At 38.7% G+C, this 20,376-nt stretch overlaps 1 protein-coding gene across 4 annotated transcripts in view; it reads left to right on the plus strand.

Moving 5' to 3' along the window:
* Positions 1–20,376, plus strand: part of tpk1 (thiamin pyrophosphokinase 1) — a 109,101-nt gene that overhangs the window by 67,233 nt on the left and 21,492 nt on the right. For 3 of the 4 annotated variants that reach the window (XM_055230126.1, XM_055230125.1, XM_055230127.1), the window contains exon 8: positions 7,228–7,339. In XM_055230126.1, coding sequence (XP_055086101.1) covers positions 7,228–7,339 — 112 coding nt within the window. The remainder of the gene's footprint in view (positions 1–7,227; positions 7,340–20,376) is intronic. The other variant, XM_055230128.1, reaches the window with a different exon arrangement.

Genomic DNA, 20,376 nt, shown 5'->3' on the forward strand with positions numbered 1-20,376 from the left:
AGCAGCGCGCGATACATACAGAATGATATAGGATGATACAGCATGAAATATGGGTAGTTTGTGTAAAGACGGTAGCTCAGTTGGTAGAGCGTTTGTCCAAAATGAATGTTGAGTGTCAATGGGTGGGTGGTTCCTTGATGTAAAGCACTTTGAGTGACTTGAACGTGGAAAAGCGCTGTATAAAAATGTGACCCATAACCAGAGACTAGTACTGGAAGGTAAATACAAGCTGTAAAGCACTGTACTTAAGTTAAAATTGTAGATATCTGTACTTAAGTGAGTACTTTTTACTGTATTTCTACTCCACTATGTTTTTTAACTGGACTGAAAACTAAAAAGTACTTTTAATATGATTCGAGGGATTATTTTTTTTACCATTTTTAACATCCTGACTAAAGTTTTCGTGTTCAAGGTTCAACAAAAATAAATACACAAAATTAATTAAAAAAAATAACAAATTGATTCATTTTTCTACTGCTGAAATATTTATAATTTTTTATTAATATCACTACATTTATACAACAAATTAACAAAACTGGTGTGAAATACTTTGGACTTTTATCTCTTAAAGTACATGTTTAAACGGGAAATTAAATACTTTTACTTAAGTTGATATTTTCATGTGATAGTTATATTTGAGTAACTTTTTGTCTGTGTAGCTGCACTTTTACTTAAGTATCAAACGGAGTACTTGACCCAACACTGGCAGAGACCAAGAGAAGCTTTGATGTGTTTTATTGTAAATTTAAACCGTTGTTCAGCCTAATAAGAATCTGATGTATTTTTGTGATCATCTTCTCTACGTTTTTAACAATACACTTACGGGGTCGACTTTTACACCCATAAAAATGCAGGGTTTGAAAGAGCAGAACAAAGCTGTAAAAAGGTAACGAAGGGTTTTATGGATCTTATATAAAAATGCTGTATGGAACCTTTGTAGGGGAGGATACACACTCCCTGCTTGTCGTCTTGGAAAAGCTATTTGCCAAGAATTTCCCACAGTATGGCATTAAACGTAGCTATCTCCATGGAAACAAATGCAACCAGGTCAAGTCATGAGCCAGATCTGTTGAAAGATGAGCCCCCTCACAGCAAAAATGTGTGATTTTCAAATTACCTTTCTTCAATAAAAACACGTCATTGAGTGATGCAAGGTTAGGTAAGTTTAATGCCATATTGTGGGACTTTCTAGAGAAGGGAATTAAGTCTCCATAGGGACAAATTGGCTTGTTTCCTCGTCAAAAACAGACCTGGAGTTGTGTTTTGTTTCATTCACACATGTTTAACTCACAAATCCTGCGTATTTAGGCTGAGTTTGTCTCTCAAACAAAACAAAATAAAAACATTCTGTTCCACCTTGTGATGTCATCATGTGGTGATACAAGAAGTGCTCCACTATGTTTTTAAACTCCACACACCTTCACTAGAATCATTTGGATGATTTTAGCCCTGGAGTTGGTAATCTCTGCTGAACAAAAGCTAAAACGTGGCTGTGAACTTGAAAAACTACCACTTCATGACATCACGAGGTGGAACAGAGCATTTTGAGCTTTGGAGATACAGACAGACTTATACTAAAGGATTACTCAAACATGTGTGAATGAAACAAACAACTCCAGGTATGTTTTTGATGAGGAAACAACATTATAACATGACTCAAAGCTCAGAAGAATCCATTTAGTGTGATTTAGGACCTTTAAAAATATATGAATAAAATGTTAAATTAGCTTTTTTTTCCTCCCTAAAAATATATTTTAATCAGATATTCCTAGCTGTATCTATGTAATTCCAAATAAAGTTAAAATTGCGCTTTTATTAACTGCTAAATCAGACTGTAATTCCACATATTTCTGCAAATGAAGAAGCGTCTACACCATTTAGTGAAAGTGACATTCTGATCCTCTATATCACATCCCACAGCAGCTTCATTAAACCTGCTTATTTTAGGAAATGAGCTTTTGCTTTCACACAGGAGACATGTCCCTGACTTAATCAGGGTTGTGGCTGTTTGTTTTTAGCACCAGCGCGTCCCAGATGAAGTGTCAAAGTGTTACCGCGCTACCTGGGAAAACCGAATGCCACGTTTCCTATACCTGACTTGGAAGTGAGCATAATTCTCATCTCTCTTATTAAATTATGCGTGGGGACATTGTTAGCGGCTGTAGACTTGTTTATTTCCAATCCCAACGCAACACGGGGATGCTTTAATCAGCCGGGATCCCAAGGTGACGCTAAATTTACGCAATTTGAGCCGAAATGCAAAGCCAGGAGACAGTGCAAGCCGACTTAATCTTTTTGTTTATGATTGCCTTCTGTGTTGCTGATTCACAGTGCTGGTCTAGGCCTCTCCAGACACCTGCGCACGTCTCCTCCGTGAGACAATGCACAGCGCTGCGTCAGCCCTATCCCGCGCCATATATCACGGAGCAAACGCGCGAGCTTTATGAGCTTGTTTACCTGATACCCGTTTGAAACCTGTCAGGAAGCAAAGTGATTTAAGGTGAGGAGAGAATGAGATGCCAGGGAAAAGAATTGGTGTGGTTTTTAACATAAGAAGAAGAATAGTTTCCTGAATGGATGAGGGAAGAGAGCCTCGTGAGTTTATTCATGTCGGTTGTTTCAAGGGATCTACAAATAGGGGAAAAGACAAAGGAAGAACAATAGAAATAACTAAAGAAAAAGTAGTTTCTTTTTTGTATGTAAAGCCATCAGACTCTTGTCAAAATATGTTCCTTATACAAGTTTGATTGCTTATCACTAATCCATCCATCCATTTTCTTCTGCTTATCCGGGCTGGGTCGTCTAAACAGGGACTCCCAGACTTCCCCACCCCAGGCACTTCCTCCAGCTCCTCCGATGGGACCCCAAGGCGTTCCCAGGCCAGCCCAGAGACATAGCCCTGCAGCGTTTTCAGCAGTTTTCCCCAGAGCATGATCTATTTAATCTAAAATCTGGCTATCGAAGAATAGATTATGTTATTTACAAAAATGTATCCACAGGGCTCACAACCCAACGCAAGTTTAGACCAATCTCAAGCCCGGATATTGGGACAGGAAGGGCATCTGATGTAAAAATCTGTATTAAAAACTACACTATACTGTATGTGAGGCAGATGGTTCAGTGTAGTAGCCTCTGAAGGGAAGAAAACAAAAGAGCAATTACTCAAGTCTCTTTGCAATAACTTATTTTTTATTATTTATCTGTTACATAAATGAACAAAAATTAATTCTCAACTTTTAACCATTATTGTGCTATGGAAAAATCTGTGTTGTGTTGGTTTAAAAAGTGTTTCCTGACATTGATTTGACATTTGACAAATTTTCCGAGTATGATTTTTATTCATTTTCACTTTTTGATCAGCTGTTCTCAAATATTTTTCTCTCTCTCAGCTTGTGTCTAATTGTTTCCTTTGGCCTGTCTCCTTTCTCGTTTTCCCGTCAGCCTGTGCTCCCTCACCGCTGCTCTCTCCCAAAGCGTCTGGTTTATGTATAAAAAACATCCTCAGGATGTTTCCTCAACACCTCAGACTCCAAAGCCTTTGACTCTTCCAACCGTCGCCCCCTGCAGCTCTGCCCGGCAAAGACACACAGCTCAAACGATGTCACTTTTTAAAGACCCCCAGTAGTAGCAGCCTGTCTAAGTGAGCAAAAAAAACACCTGTAATTTAGCTGTTCTATTTTCATTCTGTCTATGAGTGAAATCCACTATGTGTCTATGTGGAGGTTGTAGTTTGAATATAACAAAATGTACTTAAATAAGTCCAAATAATTGCTCTAGTACAATTAATGATCAGTTCTTATATTGTGCAGTTATTTATTTTTATTTTTTTCTTAGATATATATGTTTAATTTTACAGATGTTGGGGTGTATAGTCTAGAGAACAACTCTTGATTGTCAATAATTTCTCATCAGTCAATCATGCTAAGACCTATTATTCTTGTGTCTGCTTTCTAGTTATAATCTATGACACCCATGGATCATTATGTTTTAATGTGCACGTTTTAAATTTCAATATTCGTCTAAAACAAGTGAGCTGATTTCTGCGTTAGAAAACTGTGGTGCCCAGAGGAAGCTGTAAACATCATCACAACAAAGAGCCCTGGATCTTTGGCCCGTCCAATAAACAGCTACAGACTACGTTAGCGAATAGTAGATTTTATTTTTCATCTGTCCCAAAATTACTACGTGACGCTGCCGAATCTTACACGTATCACTGTTTAAGAAAATAAAACAAAGTAAGTACAGAGCAGTGGCCTTTTACCGGGGACAGGAGTTGAACGGCAATATAGCGTCTTGAAATTAAGCGATTAATGATTGCTCAAACATGCATGAATCAAACCAAAAACAAGTCAATTTTGCATTTTCACATGTAGTTGTATTGCTCATCTGAGAAGCTGGATAATTCTCTGGAGATAGATGAGGTTAACAATAAATGGTCACTTTTTGTATAGCGCTTTTCCACCTTCAAGGCACTCCGCTTTACATAGGTGAAGCGTCTTGATCAAGGACACACCGACAGCAGTCATTTGGATTCAAACCGCCAACCTTCAGATCAGAGGACAAACACTGTACTGACTGAGCCACTGTCACTACGGGCAAAACTGCGGAATATTTCAGACAAAGCAATAACATATCCACGGAGACAAGAAGATAACAGAAAAGTCATTGGATTTAATTAAAAATTCCAAACAGAAAATTGATTCCCCAAGAATCAGTCTTGACCTTTGTGCCGGGCCTTTTTTTTTTTTTTTGTATTGAACCACTGTATCAAGAGCAGATCTCTTATTGAGCCCGTGGAGTCTGACACAGCCTTGCACCTTTACTATGTATAATGCTCCCGTTTCCCCTCGCCGTGCTTTCTCAAAGGGTTGCCATGACATTTTGAAAACCTGTTCATGTTTATTTTCTCTGTAGTGCTTCTTTCAACATCAGCTTTGCACGTCAGACACTGTGGAGAAGACTTTTGACACTTGTATAAAATGTACCCCCGCATCTATAGTTACTTTATACGCTCTTAAAATGCATTATTTACGCCTCTCGGTAATACTGAGGGCGACGCTCTCAGCTGCTGCTCCTACACTTAACAGGATGTCAGTACAAAACTCCTTTGACTTTTTGCATTGTGTAAAAATAGAGGATGATTCAAAATGGCGAGGTGTGCTCTTTAACTCTGCTGCATGGGGAATAGGGTGGCAGCTTGACAACAGCAATAATTTAATGTAATGAGTCTTGGTCTGTTGCCGAACGAGTGTGGGGTTTCTCAGGAGAGGGTGCCGATACAAACAGCATAGAAATGTATTTGGTGGGGAAAATGCAACAAATATTAGGTAATAATGATTTTTTTAAAAGATTTATTTGACAGCTTGGCACTCCCAATAATTGAAACCCCGTCCTGTGCAAATATCTTGGAGAAAAATCTTTGCGTTAAAAAAGATGTATTGTTCTTGTGTTTGTTTATAGTTATATATACATCTCTGACACATGATGTTATAATCTGCACATTTTAAATCGCAATATTCACGTAAAGATGACTCAATAAAAGAAACGAGTACGCTGACTCCCGCGTTGGAAAACAATGGTAGCTGACGTCGCCCTAAACATCATCACAACAAAAAGCCTATGGAGGAGCTGCACGTTGCATTAGTAAGTAGCGGATTTGTCGCAGTTCTGCCTGTTTTGGTTATACCCGGTCCAGTTTCATGTTCCAGTCCTTTGTTTGCTGCCTCCCTGTTTTCCCCACACCTGAAGTTAGTTGTTAATCAGGGGTGGAGCCTTTATGTTCTCCCTGTGTTCATTTCGAGTGGCTGGATTGTCCGTTCCTTTTGTCTGTTCGTTTGGAAGACATGCAGGCTCTTTAATTTTCAAATAAACGTTATGTATTCACCGGGACAAGGAGTTTGGCGGTTTTCTTGTGTTGCACCTGAGTCAAGTTTTTCACCTTGCTGACAAGATTTGTACCAAAATAACTACGCGTATCACTGTTTAGAAAGTAAAATTGTAGATTGAAGTAAGTACAGCGCAGTGTGTGCCAGTGGCGGATAAAACAGGAACTGATCGGCAATATAACGATTTAAAAATAAGTGATTAAAGATTGCTCAAACATGCACAAATCACTAAAAAAAGAGGGTAAATGATAAGGGGAAACAACAATAACATGGTTAAAAGCTCTGAAATGTATCGTGCAGGTGAACTGGACTCAAATGCAACGCAAAGAACAGTCAAATGTCTTTGAAAATACAACGGAAAGCGTCCTTTAAACAGGTAATTCTGAATATGGTAAATCAGGGACTAAACAACTGAGGAATATTGTCTTATTTAATATCAACGAGAATCTCTTCCACACTGGGATTCAATAAGGGACACAGGCTGGGGAAATAAACACAGGAACAGGCAACTCAAACAGATATAAATCCAGGTTCAGAATTGCAGAAACGCTAACAAAAACAGAGTATTTCAGATGAGCTTGAGTGTTGCTCTTGACTGGTCGACAATCTAGCAATGACTGACTGAACAGAAGCAGAACATATAGACGACCCTGGGCTGATCAGCAAAACAAGAGGCAGCTGTAGGGAGAACAGGGAAGTAACAAAAGAAGGACCGGAATAGGCAGGAAAACGGAGCAGGACTAGGGATAAACATGCAAACGTAGAACTGTGACAAAATGTGCTACTACTGTGCTGATTATCATTTATTTAAATATCTACTCATTCAACCAACACTGTTAAATATTTATTAAAACCAATTCAATTACTAGATTATTAATTATTAGTGAAAACGTTTCGCCGCTCATCGTCTTCACTCTAAAACTTTTTTCCAGTTGACAGGATTCAGTTTTTCTTTTGCGATGGATCGTACCTAGACGACTGAGGGATTACACAGACATTATTAACACTGTGAATGGCTTAAACCTTATGAACCTGAACTTAACTGGTTGAAAGTGTCTGAAAAGTGTCACAAATGGAATAATAACCAGGCTAACCTCATAATAGTCTCATAATCGCTACGTAATGTTATATAATAGTAACTAATGTGTAGTTTCATGATATGTTTTTGTCCTGAATCTGCCATAACTAAAAAAATGTAAAAACCTGTCAAAATAGGGAAGATTCTGAGGTTAGATTTGATTGTTTTCCTGATTACTATGTGTCCTCCTGTTGTTGCAGTAGCTGTTGTATTGCCGGTGTATTGCCGCACACACACATGTTGGGTTTGTTTGTTTCGTGTCAGCAGGGCAGCCACAGACTGGAGGTGGACACGGGGCTGGAGGGAGACTGGTGCAGCCTGATCCCTGTCGGCGGGCCCTGCCAAACGAGCACCACTGGACTCAAATGGAACCTGGGTGAGTCCAAACAACTCACACATAACATTATATCATCACTGGGAGAAGGGTATATGTGAAACAGCTGTACGGACGGTGGCCCCGATGGACGACTCACAACATAAAAGTCCAAAACACTAATGAAAACATGCACACAAATCACACAATAGTTAATGCTACAAACCAGAAATGTTCAAATTTTAGTGTTGCAGTTATTGTGAGAAGCGGTGTCGTTGTTACCGCCTGGCTCGTGGAAGGTTTAAGTTCTCTGTTGGAGCATTATTTACACATTACTATAAATATGTGCAAATTGTGCTTTGTAGTGATTGGCTGAGGGCGTGGCCAGGTGGAGCTGAGCCAAAGGAGCAGGGACAGGGTGTAGGAACTGGATGCGCTGGGCCCTAAAGCGTCACGTAGAATCGTTATTAATGTGCGACTATACAGATATGAAAATAACTTCACATGTATCTATATTTTGGGGGGTATAAACTGAATACAAATAACTTTTCTTTTAAAATAAACACGATTATTAGTTGTTACTTCTTACACTTATATTGTGACCTGCGTAATCACTATTATCAATTAACCCAGTATTCTTGACTGTGTAACTTTTGTGTCCACCCCAAATCAACACAAATAAGTATATAAATATATTCAAAATCCCTGCACTGCCAGAATTTGTTCCTTAAATTATAAAAAAAAACAATACCGTAATGGCTCTGGTCTAGTTCTGGTCATTGTTAACCTCTATCAAGTTGTAAAAAAATTATAAATATGTGCAAATTGTGCTTTGTGGTGATTGGCTGAGGGCGTGGCCAGGTGGAGCCGAGCCACGAGAGCAGGGACAGGGTGTAGGAAGTGGAAACCTTTTTATGGGGCCTAACACATCACGTAGAAGTGTTATTAATAAAAACACGGCACAACAGGGGCGATGCAACTATCAAGAAAATAGGAAAATAATTTCACGTTTATCTATGTTTTTGGGGGTATAAACTGAACGCAAATAAGTTCACCATTATCGATTACACCTCTATGACGGTGTAACATTTGTGCCAATGCCAAATCAACATATAATATATTCAAAAACCCTGCACTGCCAACATTTGTTCCTTAAATTATAAAGAAACAATAGCGTAATGGCTCTGGTCTGGCTCTGGTCATTGTTAACCTCTATTAAGTTGTAAAAAAAACTTCTTGAATTCAAAGCCAGCTCCGCTTCCTTACAGTGATACATCCTCAGCCTGTAAAATGAAACGGCCCACTTTATGTTTATGTTTTGGATTATTTCCTGACAGTATGTAGATGCATCCCTTGAGCATTTGAGCAAAAAACATGTCTTTGATGTTGTGGGACTTCTCAACTTGTATCACACAGAAAATTTAAGAACAAGACTTAAAAACAACTTCCTTCCTTCCTGCCTGCTGGATGTTTTCAACTTGCAATTCCCAAGCTATGATTTATTCGCTCTTATAAAGTAAACTTGTAAACAGGTTCTCACCCTGGAACCTGTTGGGGAGTGGAATATATACAGTATCAGGGGGCATTTGAAATCTTTGCCCTCATAACAGGCGACTCTGCTGTGTTCATAAGACTACGTCGATACTTCATCCCCTTAAACTAGCGCATTTTAAACAGTTTGTAGTGGTCCAAACTTATTCCTCACTTTCTTAACGCATTCCTACCATTTAAATTATTCAGTGATGAGTTTATAAGAGCTTTTTGCAACTTTCAGAGACCAAAGTGGGAAAAAAAGCCATCACAGTAATGCTAAATACTACAAGCATGTTTACAGCGCATCAGCCTTACTTCAAGGGGCGGAGCATGACATTCACTTAAAACGCGCTCACTTAACATGTTAATTTAGAGCACATGTGTCAAACTCAAGGCTCAGGGGCTAAATGTGGCCCTCCACATCATTTTACGTGGCCCTCGACAGGGTAAATTAAAAGCTATGATGGTCTTAAAATGTCATTTTATCAAGAGACACGCAGTTACACAGCCATATATTTTACATCTTTCCAAATGCATATGTAATATTTGTAACTTGAAGAAGTAAAGAAAACAGAAACAGTTAATTAACTATTTTAAAAAGCAGTTAGATTTATTTTACATCTGGCCCTTTGACGGCAGCCATTTTGCTGATGTGACCCTCAGTGAAAATGTGTCGGACACTCCTGATTTAGAGTCTTATATGGATCCAAGCGCAGTCCATCCCTCTACCATGTTTGCTTCACACTTTTAAATGTAGTTAAACCCTGTAGGGATTTTTATTTTTATTGTAGTCTCATTTTTTTTTTACATTTTAGTCAAGATTGGATGTGCTATGAAAGTGGGGCATAGATCTTTGGGGGAGTTTTGGGGGCTATTCTAGTGGAGACAATGCCGCCTTAAGCCTCCCCTTGGCTCCGCCCCCGTTTACTTCCTTGTTCACGGACAATAAAAAAAACACTAGGCTTCATTTTGACCCCAAGTGCTGTTTTTTACAATATATCTATACTGGGGAAATTGTTTTACCTTTATAACTATCTTTCGGCTCCTTTAACTGCACTTCTCATACATTAACGTCACACTTTCTTTTTTAAACTTGAACATTGTGTGAAATTCCCTCTCCCCGGCTCCCCGCGGCGTGGCCCTGCTCCCAGCTTGATGACCAGCTGTGTACTTAATGAGTTGGCTTGGACTGCAGTGGCACCCGTATGAGGGGGAACCTGGACCTTCTGTCAGCGAGGGTGCATAAGTGCCTGCCTCTTGGTGGGTGTCCGCTCTCTGTGTCTCTTATACACTCCACTGCGCACACTTGTTCTGCCCTTGTTTGAACATATCTGTATGCATGTATGAACGAAGAGTGTGTGTGTGTGTGTGTGTGTGTGTGTGTGCATAGCTGTCTGTGTGTGTGCTTACAACTAAACTAAACTACAACTATCTAAAAACAGAGAGTGTGTATATTTTGGTCTATAAGTACACTGTCAGTTTCTTTTATTTTTCCAGAGCATTTATAACACATGTGTCAAACTCAAAGCCCGGGGGCCAAATGCGGCCCGCCACGTCATTTTATGTGGCCCTCGAGAAGGTAAATTAAGGCTTGACTGTCATTTTAAAATAAGTCTATACTGCTTTAATGTGTGCATCGACAATAAACTAATGAGATTATTTGCAAATAATCATCCCAAATTGTTCAGGAAGAGGAAAATTGTCGGCGGGAAGGCAGTTTCAAGAAAGGTGCTGAAGGTGAATACAAGTTTGTGCTTTAAGGAGAAAATCTGTAAGTTTTTTGTGTTATGAGGCGGGGTCAGTACAATCTACGTCGACATTTTGACACCAAACACAGAGCTAAGTATGAAAAAGTTAGCCTTCAAACAACAAATTGTCCAATAACTAAAAGGCTAAAAAAGGCTGTTTTTGAAGCAGAGCTGAAGGTTCTGACCAGATACACACTTTTAAAAATGTCTGTTTATCAGGAAATACACAGTTACACAGACACGTAATATTTGCAACTTGAATAAGTAATAAATACAGAAACAGTTATTTAACGTTGTTACATTTATTTTACATGACGTTTGTTTACATTTATTGACATTTATCCTGCCGCACAGTTACATCTGGCCCTTGATGGCGGCCATTTTGCTGATGTGGCCCTCGGTGAAAATGAGTTTGACGCCTCTGATTTAAAACGACCCTTCCCACATTAATCTGAGCAAATACAGCCCCGAGGAACGAACCCTCATTGTAGAGTGGGACTTTGAGTCACATGGGTCAAATTCACCATCGACATTTTAATGACACTGAGTGGCAGATGACACTCAGATCTATGTCTCACTAGCAGCAGGTGAATATGGACCAGTGGATTCACTCTGCCACTGCATCCAACAGATCAGTGTGTGGATGCAAAACAACTTTCTTCTGCTAAACTCAGACAAGACTGAAGTTATCATCTTTGGCCCACAGAAACATAGAGAAAGTGTCAGCAGTCACCTCCAGTCTCTCTCTCTAAAACCTTCAAATCAGGCTAGAAATCTAGGGGTAATAATGGACTCAGACTTGAACTTTAACAGCCACATCAAATCAATAACTGCAGCTTTTTACCACCTAAAAAACATTGCAAAAATCAAAGGTATACTGTCAAAGCCAGACTTAGAGAGACTTATCCATGCATTTGTCTCCAGTAGGTTAGACTACTGTAACGGCCTGCTCACTGGCCTCTCCAAACGAGCCTTAACACAGCTGCAGTACATCCAGAATGCTGCTGCTCGGGTCCTGACTAGAACCAGGAAGTATGAGCACATAAGTCCTGTGCTCAGGTCTCTGCACTGGCTTCCTGTAGCTCAAAGAATAGACTTTAAAGCAGCTCTGCTTGTGTATAAGTCTCTCCATGGCCTAAGTCCAAAGTATATCTCCGACATGTTAGTGCCATATGAACCATCTCGCAATTTGAGGACTTCAGGGATCGGCCTCCTGCTGGTGCCCAGAGTCAGGACTAAACATGGGGAATCAGCGTTTAAATTTTATGCAGCTAAAACTTGGAACAGTCTTCCTGAAGATGTGAGACAGGCCTCTACTTTGACAATGTTTAAATCCAGACTCAAAACAGTTCTGTTTAGCTGTGCATATGACTGACAGGTTTTTATTCTGCACTCTTCTCTTTTAATGTTGATTTTATGATGATTATTTGTGATTATTTATGTTTGATTTGTGTGATTTTAATGTCTTTCTTATTCTGTAAAGCACTTTGAATTACCTTGTGTACGAATTGTGCTATACAAATAAACTTGCCTTGCCTTGCCTTAATACCAGAGATGCCCCGAGCGTAAATGACATTAAAGGAATAATACGTGTTTTTCAAAGACAGGGGGCAGTATGTGATCTCCACAGACATGACTAGTCCTGATTTCTTCCTGTGGGGCGATCTTAAAGAAAAGGTGTTTGTGAATAAACCTCAGACAATAAACGACTTAAAACGTAATATCGAGGATCAAATAAGAGCCATAAGCCCGGAAATGATTTAAAATGTTATGAAAAGTGTGTTAGATCGGGCTGTTCAGGGCCAAACCGAAATTGGTGGACACTTGAAAAACATTCTTTTTAAAATTAGGTCATTTTTACTTCCCTTAGTTTAAGTAGTGATAAGTTCAAGTGTAAGTGAACAGTTATAGCCGTATATATTGCCAAAAATCAAAGGTTCATTTTACCTACTACTAAAATTTGGTGAGTATAACTTAAGAAATATAGAAGCTATTAAAGATTTAAAAGTGTCAGTGACTTTTGGGCCACCCTGCATATAAAGAACAGAAATTGTGCATGTTTGAAGCTCACATATACCTAAATACCTGCAAAGTCTCTGCAAATGGAGATGTGGGCTATCAATATACTGTCCTCAAGAAGCCAAGATGTCTGTGTGTGCGGACCTAGCGTCTTTGTGTGCGGCTCTTGTTTTGATGAGCCCCAGCCTGTTGTATATTTACTCAGCGCACCTGTGAGCCGCCTCTCCTGAATCGCAATAAGAGGGATTTTTTTACAGAAGTCCTATGCAGATTAGCCCGTGATAACAAGACACATAATTAATCGCATGCATATGTAGGAGGCCCAATGATTTCCCTATGGACAGGTGAACAGGGACCAGAATGAGGAACGAACATTTTGGAATACGTTTTTTGGGTTGAGCCACACACAAGAGGACAGCTGTGGGGACAAGGTAATCTGTCAGAAGTTATGGCGATATTGAGTGAGTTATGGTCCATTACAGGGATAATTCCAGTGCAAGAAGTTAGTCTGTCAACGGTGGAGAAATTCTTATCTTAACGATCCTCTGTCCATTTGTTCCCATGTATTTGAGCAAAATATGCCGGAGTACAGATATATTTTACAAGCGTGCAGCCCACATCTAATTAAAAAGCGTTTTATTGTCCTATAATCAGGTAGTGTGCTTGTTATTAGCTTTAGCGTCACAACAAAACTCCACACTGTTCCCTGAGAGTTGTAAAACGCTCTTGTAAACTCATCACATTGACTAATTAGGATGTTCCGAAAGCACAAGATAAGTAGAAATAACTTTGGACCATTGCAAACCGTTTAAAATGAGCTAGTTTTTCACGTTTTTAAGAGCTTAAAAACCAGGTACGGCGTCTTTAATGCTGCTTTTTACTGCTACTAGTCATACTAACTTCTATTCATTTTCACTTTACGACACAATCTACCTACAGTCTTCCTTTGGGCTGATCTATGTATTACAAAGCAAGTTTTTTTTTTTTTGTCTAAGTAGTACTAGCAGCAGTAGCCTCACAGTCATTAAAAGTGCTTTTCCTTGAGAACATCTTCCCCAAATTAGTCTGCCGGCGGCTGTTTGAAGCGGTCTTGAATTTGTCACTCGGGCCAGTTCTTCTTTCTCTTTCAAAGCCAAAAAAGCAGCTTTATTAAGAAAACAGAAAACTAGCACAGTTGAGGCTGGAATAAAAAGAAATACCAAAAACAACAAACTGTCCCAAAAACAAGTCGCTTTGATGATGCTGTTAATAGAACTTCAGACTTGGTAAATAATTCATTGGACACTGAGACCTGCTTATCAGCGCTCGCACGTCGGACAAAATCTCATTTCAAGTTGCCACTGGTGGAGCATCAGATGGACCCGTTCTGACTGTGTCTTCTCCTGTTAGAGTTTATATAGAAGGACCAGATGATTTAATATAGCAAAATAATATATCACACTGAAATATGCGCTAAAACATGCGTGTCTAAGTGTCTAAAACATATGTGTCAAACTCAAGGCCCAGGGGCAAAATGCGGCCCGCCATGTCATTTTATGTGGCCCGCGACAAGGTGAATTTAAATGTATGACTGTCTTAAAATGTCAGTTTATCAGGAGTTACGCAGTTACACAGACATGTTTTTTATATCTTTGCAAATTTGAGACGAACCATTTTGCTGATGTGGCCCTCGGAGAAATTGAGTTTGCTGCTGTAGATAGTATTTTTTTGGTAAAGCTTGTGAAGGGTCTGCTACCTGCTTGCCTCTGTAGAATGTTGGAATATTCCACTTTATGGCATTAACAAGGCCCTGGGTCAGATGTGCAGAAAGAAGAAGTGTAAAAGAAGTGTAAAGTGTAATGCCGTGTCAAACTCAAGGCCCGGGGGCCAAATGCGGCGCGCCACATCATTTTATGTGGCCCGCGATAAGGTAAATTAAAACTTATGTCTTAAAATCTCAGTTTATCAGGAGATACGCAGTTAGTCTTTTTTTTTTTTTTAACATCTAAAAAAAAATGTTTGTAGTCAAATTATAAAAGCAGTTACATTTATAAAAAACAATCCTTAAACATAGTATTTAAGGTGTACTGTGTAAATTTTCTGATGCCACCTGCTTGTTTCACTTACTTTGCCTGGAATATTCCACAGTATGGCCATAAAACATGTTCATCTCCATGGAAACAAGCAGGTCAAATTACTGCGTCGAGTCCGCGTAAATGTTTTTCAGGGTATTTATGTATCAAAAAACACCTGCAATTGATTTAACTTCAACACAGATAGTTTCAAGCCAGTAATATTCCATGAAAAGCAGTTATATTTCCATGGAGACACACAACGCAGCCGCTGTTAGTTATCAATAAATACTAATGATTTATGAGTCGCCTTATTTTCATGACAAAACAGATACCGTTCATAAAAGTAATACAACTGTGAATAATACTGTTACGATACATGCCAAATGACTTTTAAAGATAAGAGTTTTTTTACCCAAAGTAGATAAAAATGCTACGGCCTTTGTTTGTATCTCTTGACCTTATACTATTAGCGAGTTGGAGGATGGATCTTCTTTTATCCCTCCTTCAAGGCCGAATCATGTCTGTGCCATTTCACAGTGACACAAAGGCTCTTTAAATGTCCATAGAAAAACCTCCTTTTCTCTCGTGCTCAAAAGACTTTCTGATGAAAAATACATGATGCCGCGTGTCAACCATTACAGTCTAATGACAGCCGGACCTGTGGGGGGCGCTGCTGGTGTATGGACCCTGTTTAAATACTACTACAAACAGTGTAAAAGTATAAGTCATGAAACGCTCCACTGTTTTAATGAGTCAAGATATTCTTAAATGAATTATTTCTCTTGATATTGCTTTATCAATAATTCATATAGTTGTAGCTACAGCGAGGATCAGCTTAAGCATGTATTATTTGTACAGTAATTAGTGTGTAGCATAAATATTTCATAACGCTCTATTATGTAAATCAGAGTTTATTTGTTGGTCAATTACACAGTTAAAGCAGCACATAACAGGAGTATTATTAAAAACACTGCAATGGAATCTGTAGACTCTCATTAATATATTAAAGGTGCACTATGTATCTTTTGTCAAGGAACTGCAACTTGCTTGTTTTTCATGCTTGTACATTGCAGAGAATGTTCCACAGTATGGCATTAAAGAGGGGGTATTGTGAAAAATGGATTTCTACCATGTTGTAATAATGTTTCCTCATCAAAAACATGCCTAAAACACGTCTAAATCTGTGCACGTGTCAGTAATTTTGCGATCTCTTCCGGGCCTTATTTGAACCCTCCTCACGGTTAGCTGTACGGTTCTGTACAATGCTCCGCCCACAAGTCTACGTCACTCGTGTCCCCACACAGCAATTCTCTGTTTATACAAAAACATAGATACAAAAGTGTTTACAACAACTTGACAAACCTGATGTGATGTGCAGTAGTTTCATTAGCAGGATGCAGCTGATTGTGTTGTTGTACTGCTCTGAAGGGGGAGTGACTTAGCACGGTGAGCAACGGGACGAGGGATTCAGAGCTCCAAAACGAAAGTGAAACTTATAAAATATATTATGAAATGTATTTTTTTTTTTAATTGTTTTGGGTGAATATTGCATTTTTAACAATAATAAAAGGTAACATGGTGATCTAAATATGTTATGTGCTAACAGTTAATGCCCCATAGAAGTAAAATGCCCCCTCTTTAATACCCCATTAAAGTAAAATACCCCCTCTTTAATACCCCATAGAAGTAAAATACCTCCTCTTTAATACCCAACATAAATAAAGTACCCCCTCTTTAATACCCCATAGAAGTAAAATACCCCCTCTTTAATACCCCATAGAAGTAAAATACCCCCTCTTTAATACCCCACATAAATAAAATACCTCTGTAATACTCCACAGAAGTAAAATACTCCCTCTTTAATACTCCATTGAAGAAAAATACCCCCTCTTTAATACCCCATAGAAGTAAATACCTCCTCTTTAATACCCCATTCAAGAAAAATACCCCCTCTTTAATACCCCACAGAAGTAAAGTACCTCCTCTTTAATACCCCATAGAAGTAAAATACCCCCTCTTTAATACCCCACACAAGTAAAATACCCCTCTTTAATACCCAATAGAAGTAAAATACTGCCTCTTTAATACCCTACAGAAGAAAAATACCCCCTCTTACAGGTCTTATCTGTGGAGAGGCAATGCTGCTCACAGTAAGCTGCATGTTTTAGCAATTAAAACAGTGCAAGATATAAGTTTAATGCCATACAGTGGAGCATGTCAGGCAAACCAAAAAAACTCTCTTTAAATAATGAACATGCTTTTTTAACCTAGTTTTATTTACTTTTAGTAGTGTAACTGTCAGAGTATTTAGTTCGGTTAATTAATTTTTTGGGGGGGATCAGTATAAAACAATTTCCTTAGTCATTGGTATTTTTATTCTTCGTTAAATATTATAAAGACATATTTGTGCACATGGTTCAGCGTGGGAGCTCTCCTTGTGCTGGTTTGAGGGAGAAGTGTCATTCACTGTTTGAAAGAGGATCTGGCCGTGGCTCTGGAGACTTTTTGTGGAGATGTGTGTCTAATGAAAGGACTGCACTGCGGTAATGACACTAAACCGGAGCTGTGTTCTACTAAATAATGAACACGCTGCAGTGGAGGAACAATGTACATGGAGCGTATGACATAGAAATACTCCTTAAGTATCGTTTCTTTAATATCTAAGTTAAGTAGAAACGTGAAATTTAAGTTTATGTTTTTACCTCATCTACCAAATTCTCTACAAATTGAATTATTACACAGTTACGACCACCACAACAATCGATACTTTGCATTGACATTACGACGCAGGTGTTCTACATGTATGTCTATGGCTGAATGTTTAGCAGTTACCATAGTGGCACATTGTACACAATAAAAACATAATCTGGTAAGTTTTAGATTGAAAACTACAAAATAGATTTAAACAATAAAATACGAGCGTTCTACATGTATGTCTATGGCTGAATGTTTAGCAGTTACCGTAGTGGCACATTGTACGCAATAAAAACATAATCTGATATGTTTTAGTTTGAAAACTACAAAATAGATTTAAACAATGAAATACAAGCGTTCATGGTTGTTTTTAGGAGTTTGAGGAGCTTTCAACCAAAAACGTGAGAATAACTAATTGAAAAACTGTTGGCTAATGCTAGCTAGCTTGTGACGTAGTATTATTTGAGACTCACCTGTTGTTGTAGTTCCATCTAAATCTGTCCTTTCTGGTCAGATTGTGTTAAATTAACGCTCAGATTAAAGCCCGACATGAGTAACCGAGCTTCAGACAGAGCAGTGCCTACGGTTAGCATCACACGTCCAGGGAATGGTGACGACATCAGCTGCAAAATAGCAATAATATTCTATGGTGAGCACGTCAAGGCTTTATTTTATGGTACATTATTAACATCGAACTAATTAGCGTATATGTAAATGAGTAATTTGATGTTAATTAGCTCTTATTCCGCCCTCATTAAGCTCTTATCCTGCATGATAAACGGTAAATGGTTATGTTTTTTTCCACCTTCAAGGCTCTCGAAGCGCTTTACGTCTAGGAACCGCTCACTCATTCACAGATACATTCGAGGTAGTGTCTTGCCCAAGGACACAACAACAACAGCATTAATTTGTGCAAGCTGGAATCGCACCGGTTCTGATGCTAATTAGACTCAGTAACACTTCCCGATGAATTCATTAAATCCTTATTACTGATTATTAGTGTGATGTTCGGCCTTTTCGTACATGAGTAAGCCATTACGCGACATTACCGTTCTCGTAGTAGTTGCCCTTAACAACGCCCTTATTACCAAACGCCTATTGGGATCATAATTTGTGCGCTGATGATATCCACTTTTCCTTTGTGGTAAAAATATACTCCGTGCAATACTACAATAAGATAAACTACAATCATTTCAAGGCTCAAATCAAATAGTAGAGTAGCAAATGTGTCTCGTTAGGCCATATCGATTTCCAGTCACATCCAGAGTCCCTTTAAGACACTGTCAGAAAGCATTTTGTGTGTGTATTCTACAAACACTGCGTATGTGAATGGTTCCTTTGGGTGATATTGTCCCACAAAATCATTTCCCTTGAAAAAGCTTCATGCTCGTATTGTCCCCCTGATACTGAGCTTAAACTTCATTAGACCAACCCACCAATAAAAGTACTGCAGTTTATGTGAAACACTGTTTTCTAGTGCTATTCTCAGTGATGGCAGCAATTTAAAATACACATTATCATTTTGTGTGTTGATTACAGTGATGTGGTTTTTGGGCATAATAATTTGGCTTGTATGACTGTTTAGATAAATAAATAAGAAAAAACAAAACAAAAAACACTATTTCAGCTGTCCCTATCCACGGGTTTTACAATGATGGAAAATTAGGATCATTGCTGTAGCGATTAACACTTTAAAACAAAATTATATATCTTTTGAATGGAGAAAGTCCTCACGATTTTCCATATAACAGAAAGTGGGAACCCATGAATAGCGATACTTTACAATTATATAACAAATTTTAACTACAGCAAAGCAAAAATAGTACTCACATGCACTTACGCTATTTTCTGATCTGTTATTACGTTGTTTCTTCGTCACAAACAGACCTGGAGTTGTGTTTTGTTTCATTCACACATTTTTAACACACAAACTCTGCATATTTAGGCTGAGTTCTTCTCTCAAACAGAAAACACTGTCATCATTTGGATAACTTTATCTCTGGAATTGCCAATTTTTACTGAACAAAAGATTAAAAAAAAAAAAATAGAAAACTACCACTTCATGACATCACAAGGTGGAACAGAGCATTTTTGAGCTTTGGAGATGTAGACAGACTAATAAAAGATTACTCAAACATGTGTGAATGAAACAAAACACAACTCCAGGTCTGTTTTGATGAGGTAACAACATTCTAACATGACTAAAAGCTTGCAGGAGTCAAGTTTGCGTAGCATAGCACCTTTAAATACACTTTTTGAAAGAAAAAAACTGGCATTTTTACACAGAAAATCAATTTATTTTGCCAGATCACAAGCTCAGATTTTTCAGCGGAGAACAGTCCAAACTTGATTACAAATATGACTATAAACTACATTTTTTTCCCATGTTTTCTCTCATATCTCCCTATGTTCAAACTGCGCTGTGATATCCTCCATTATGCAAAACAAGGCTGCGCTCTTTGCACCGCTGATTGGCCGAGCCCTGGCACACAGACCTTGCGGCCGCTGTTGGCTGCACCGATTGTTGATTGGTGTTGCCTGAAGCAGCATTGTAAAAACCCACTGCCAATGTATTAGCATAAAGAAGTCCTAACCTCTGCTCTGTCAGACTTATTTCAGCGCTGCGGCTGTGTATCCCATTGCCCTTGTGCAAAATAACTGGGGTGGACCGCCCATGGCAAATAACCACTGTCAAATAATTTGGTATAAAGGGATGTCATTGAATCTCTCCAGTCATAAAAAGAAAAGAGAAGCAGCCCAGTGAAAACCATGGGTAGCACCTACACCGCTGCCCTACAATTGGAACATAACTGTGTCTATTTCTATTACGCGGCTGTGGATTTATTTACATTGATTATAATGTTTAGCTGTGTTTGGTCATAAATCTCCAAGCAGGACTCCAATCCCGTGTAAGCCCCCGAACTCGTAAGTCACATCATGGAGTCAAATACTGAGGTTTAGATGGTAATAACCTGCCTTATCTGTGTAGGCCAGTCCTCTGTTGGAGCGATGTTTAAATACAAAATATACTTTTTATGTTGCAGAAGTAATG

This window comes from Periophthalmus magnuspinnatus, chromosome 20, assembly GCF_009829125.3.
Source record: "Periophthalmus magnuspinnatus isolate fPerMag1 chromosome 20, fPerMag1.2.pri, whole genome shotgun sequence".
In the NCBI taxonomy this organism is placed as follows: Eukaryota; Metazoa; Chordata; class Actinopteri; order Gobiiformes; family Gobiidae; genus Periophthalmus; species Periophthalmus magnuspinnatus.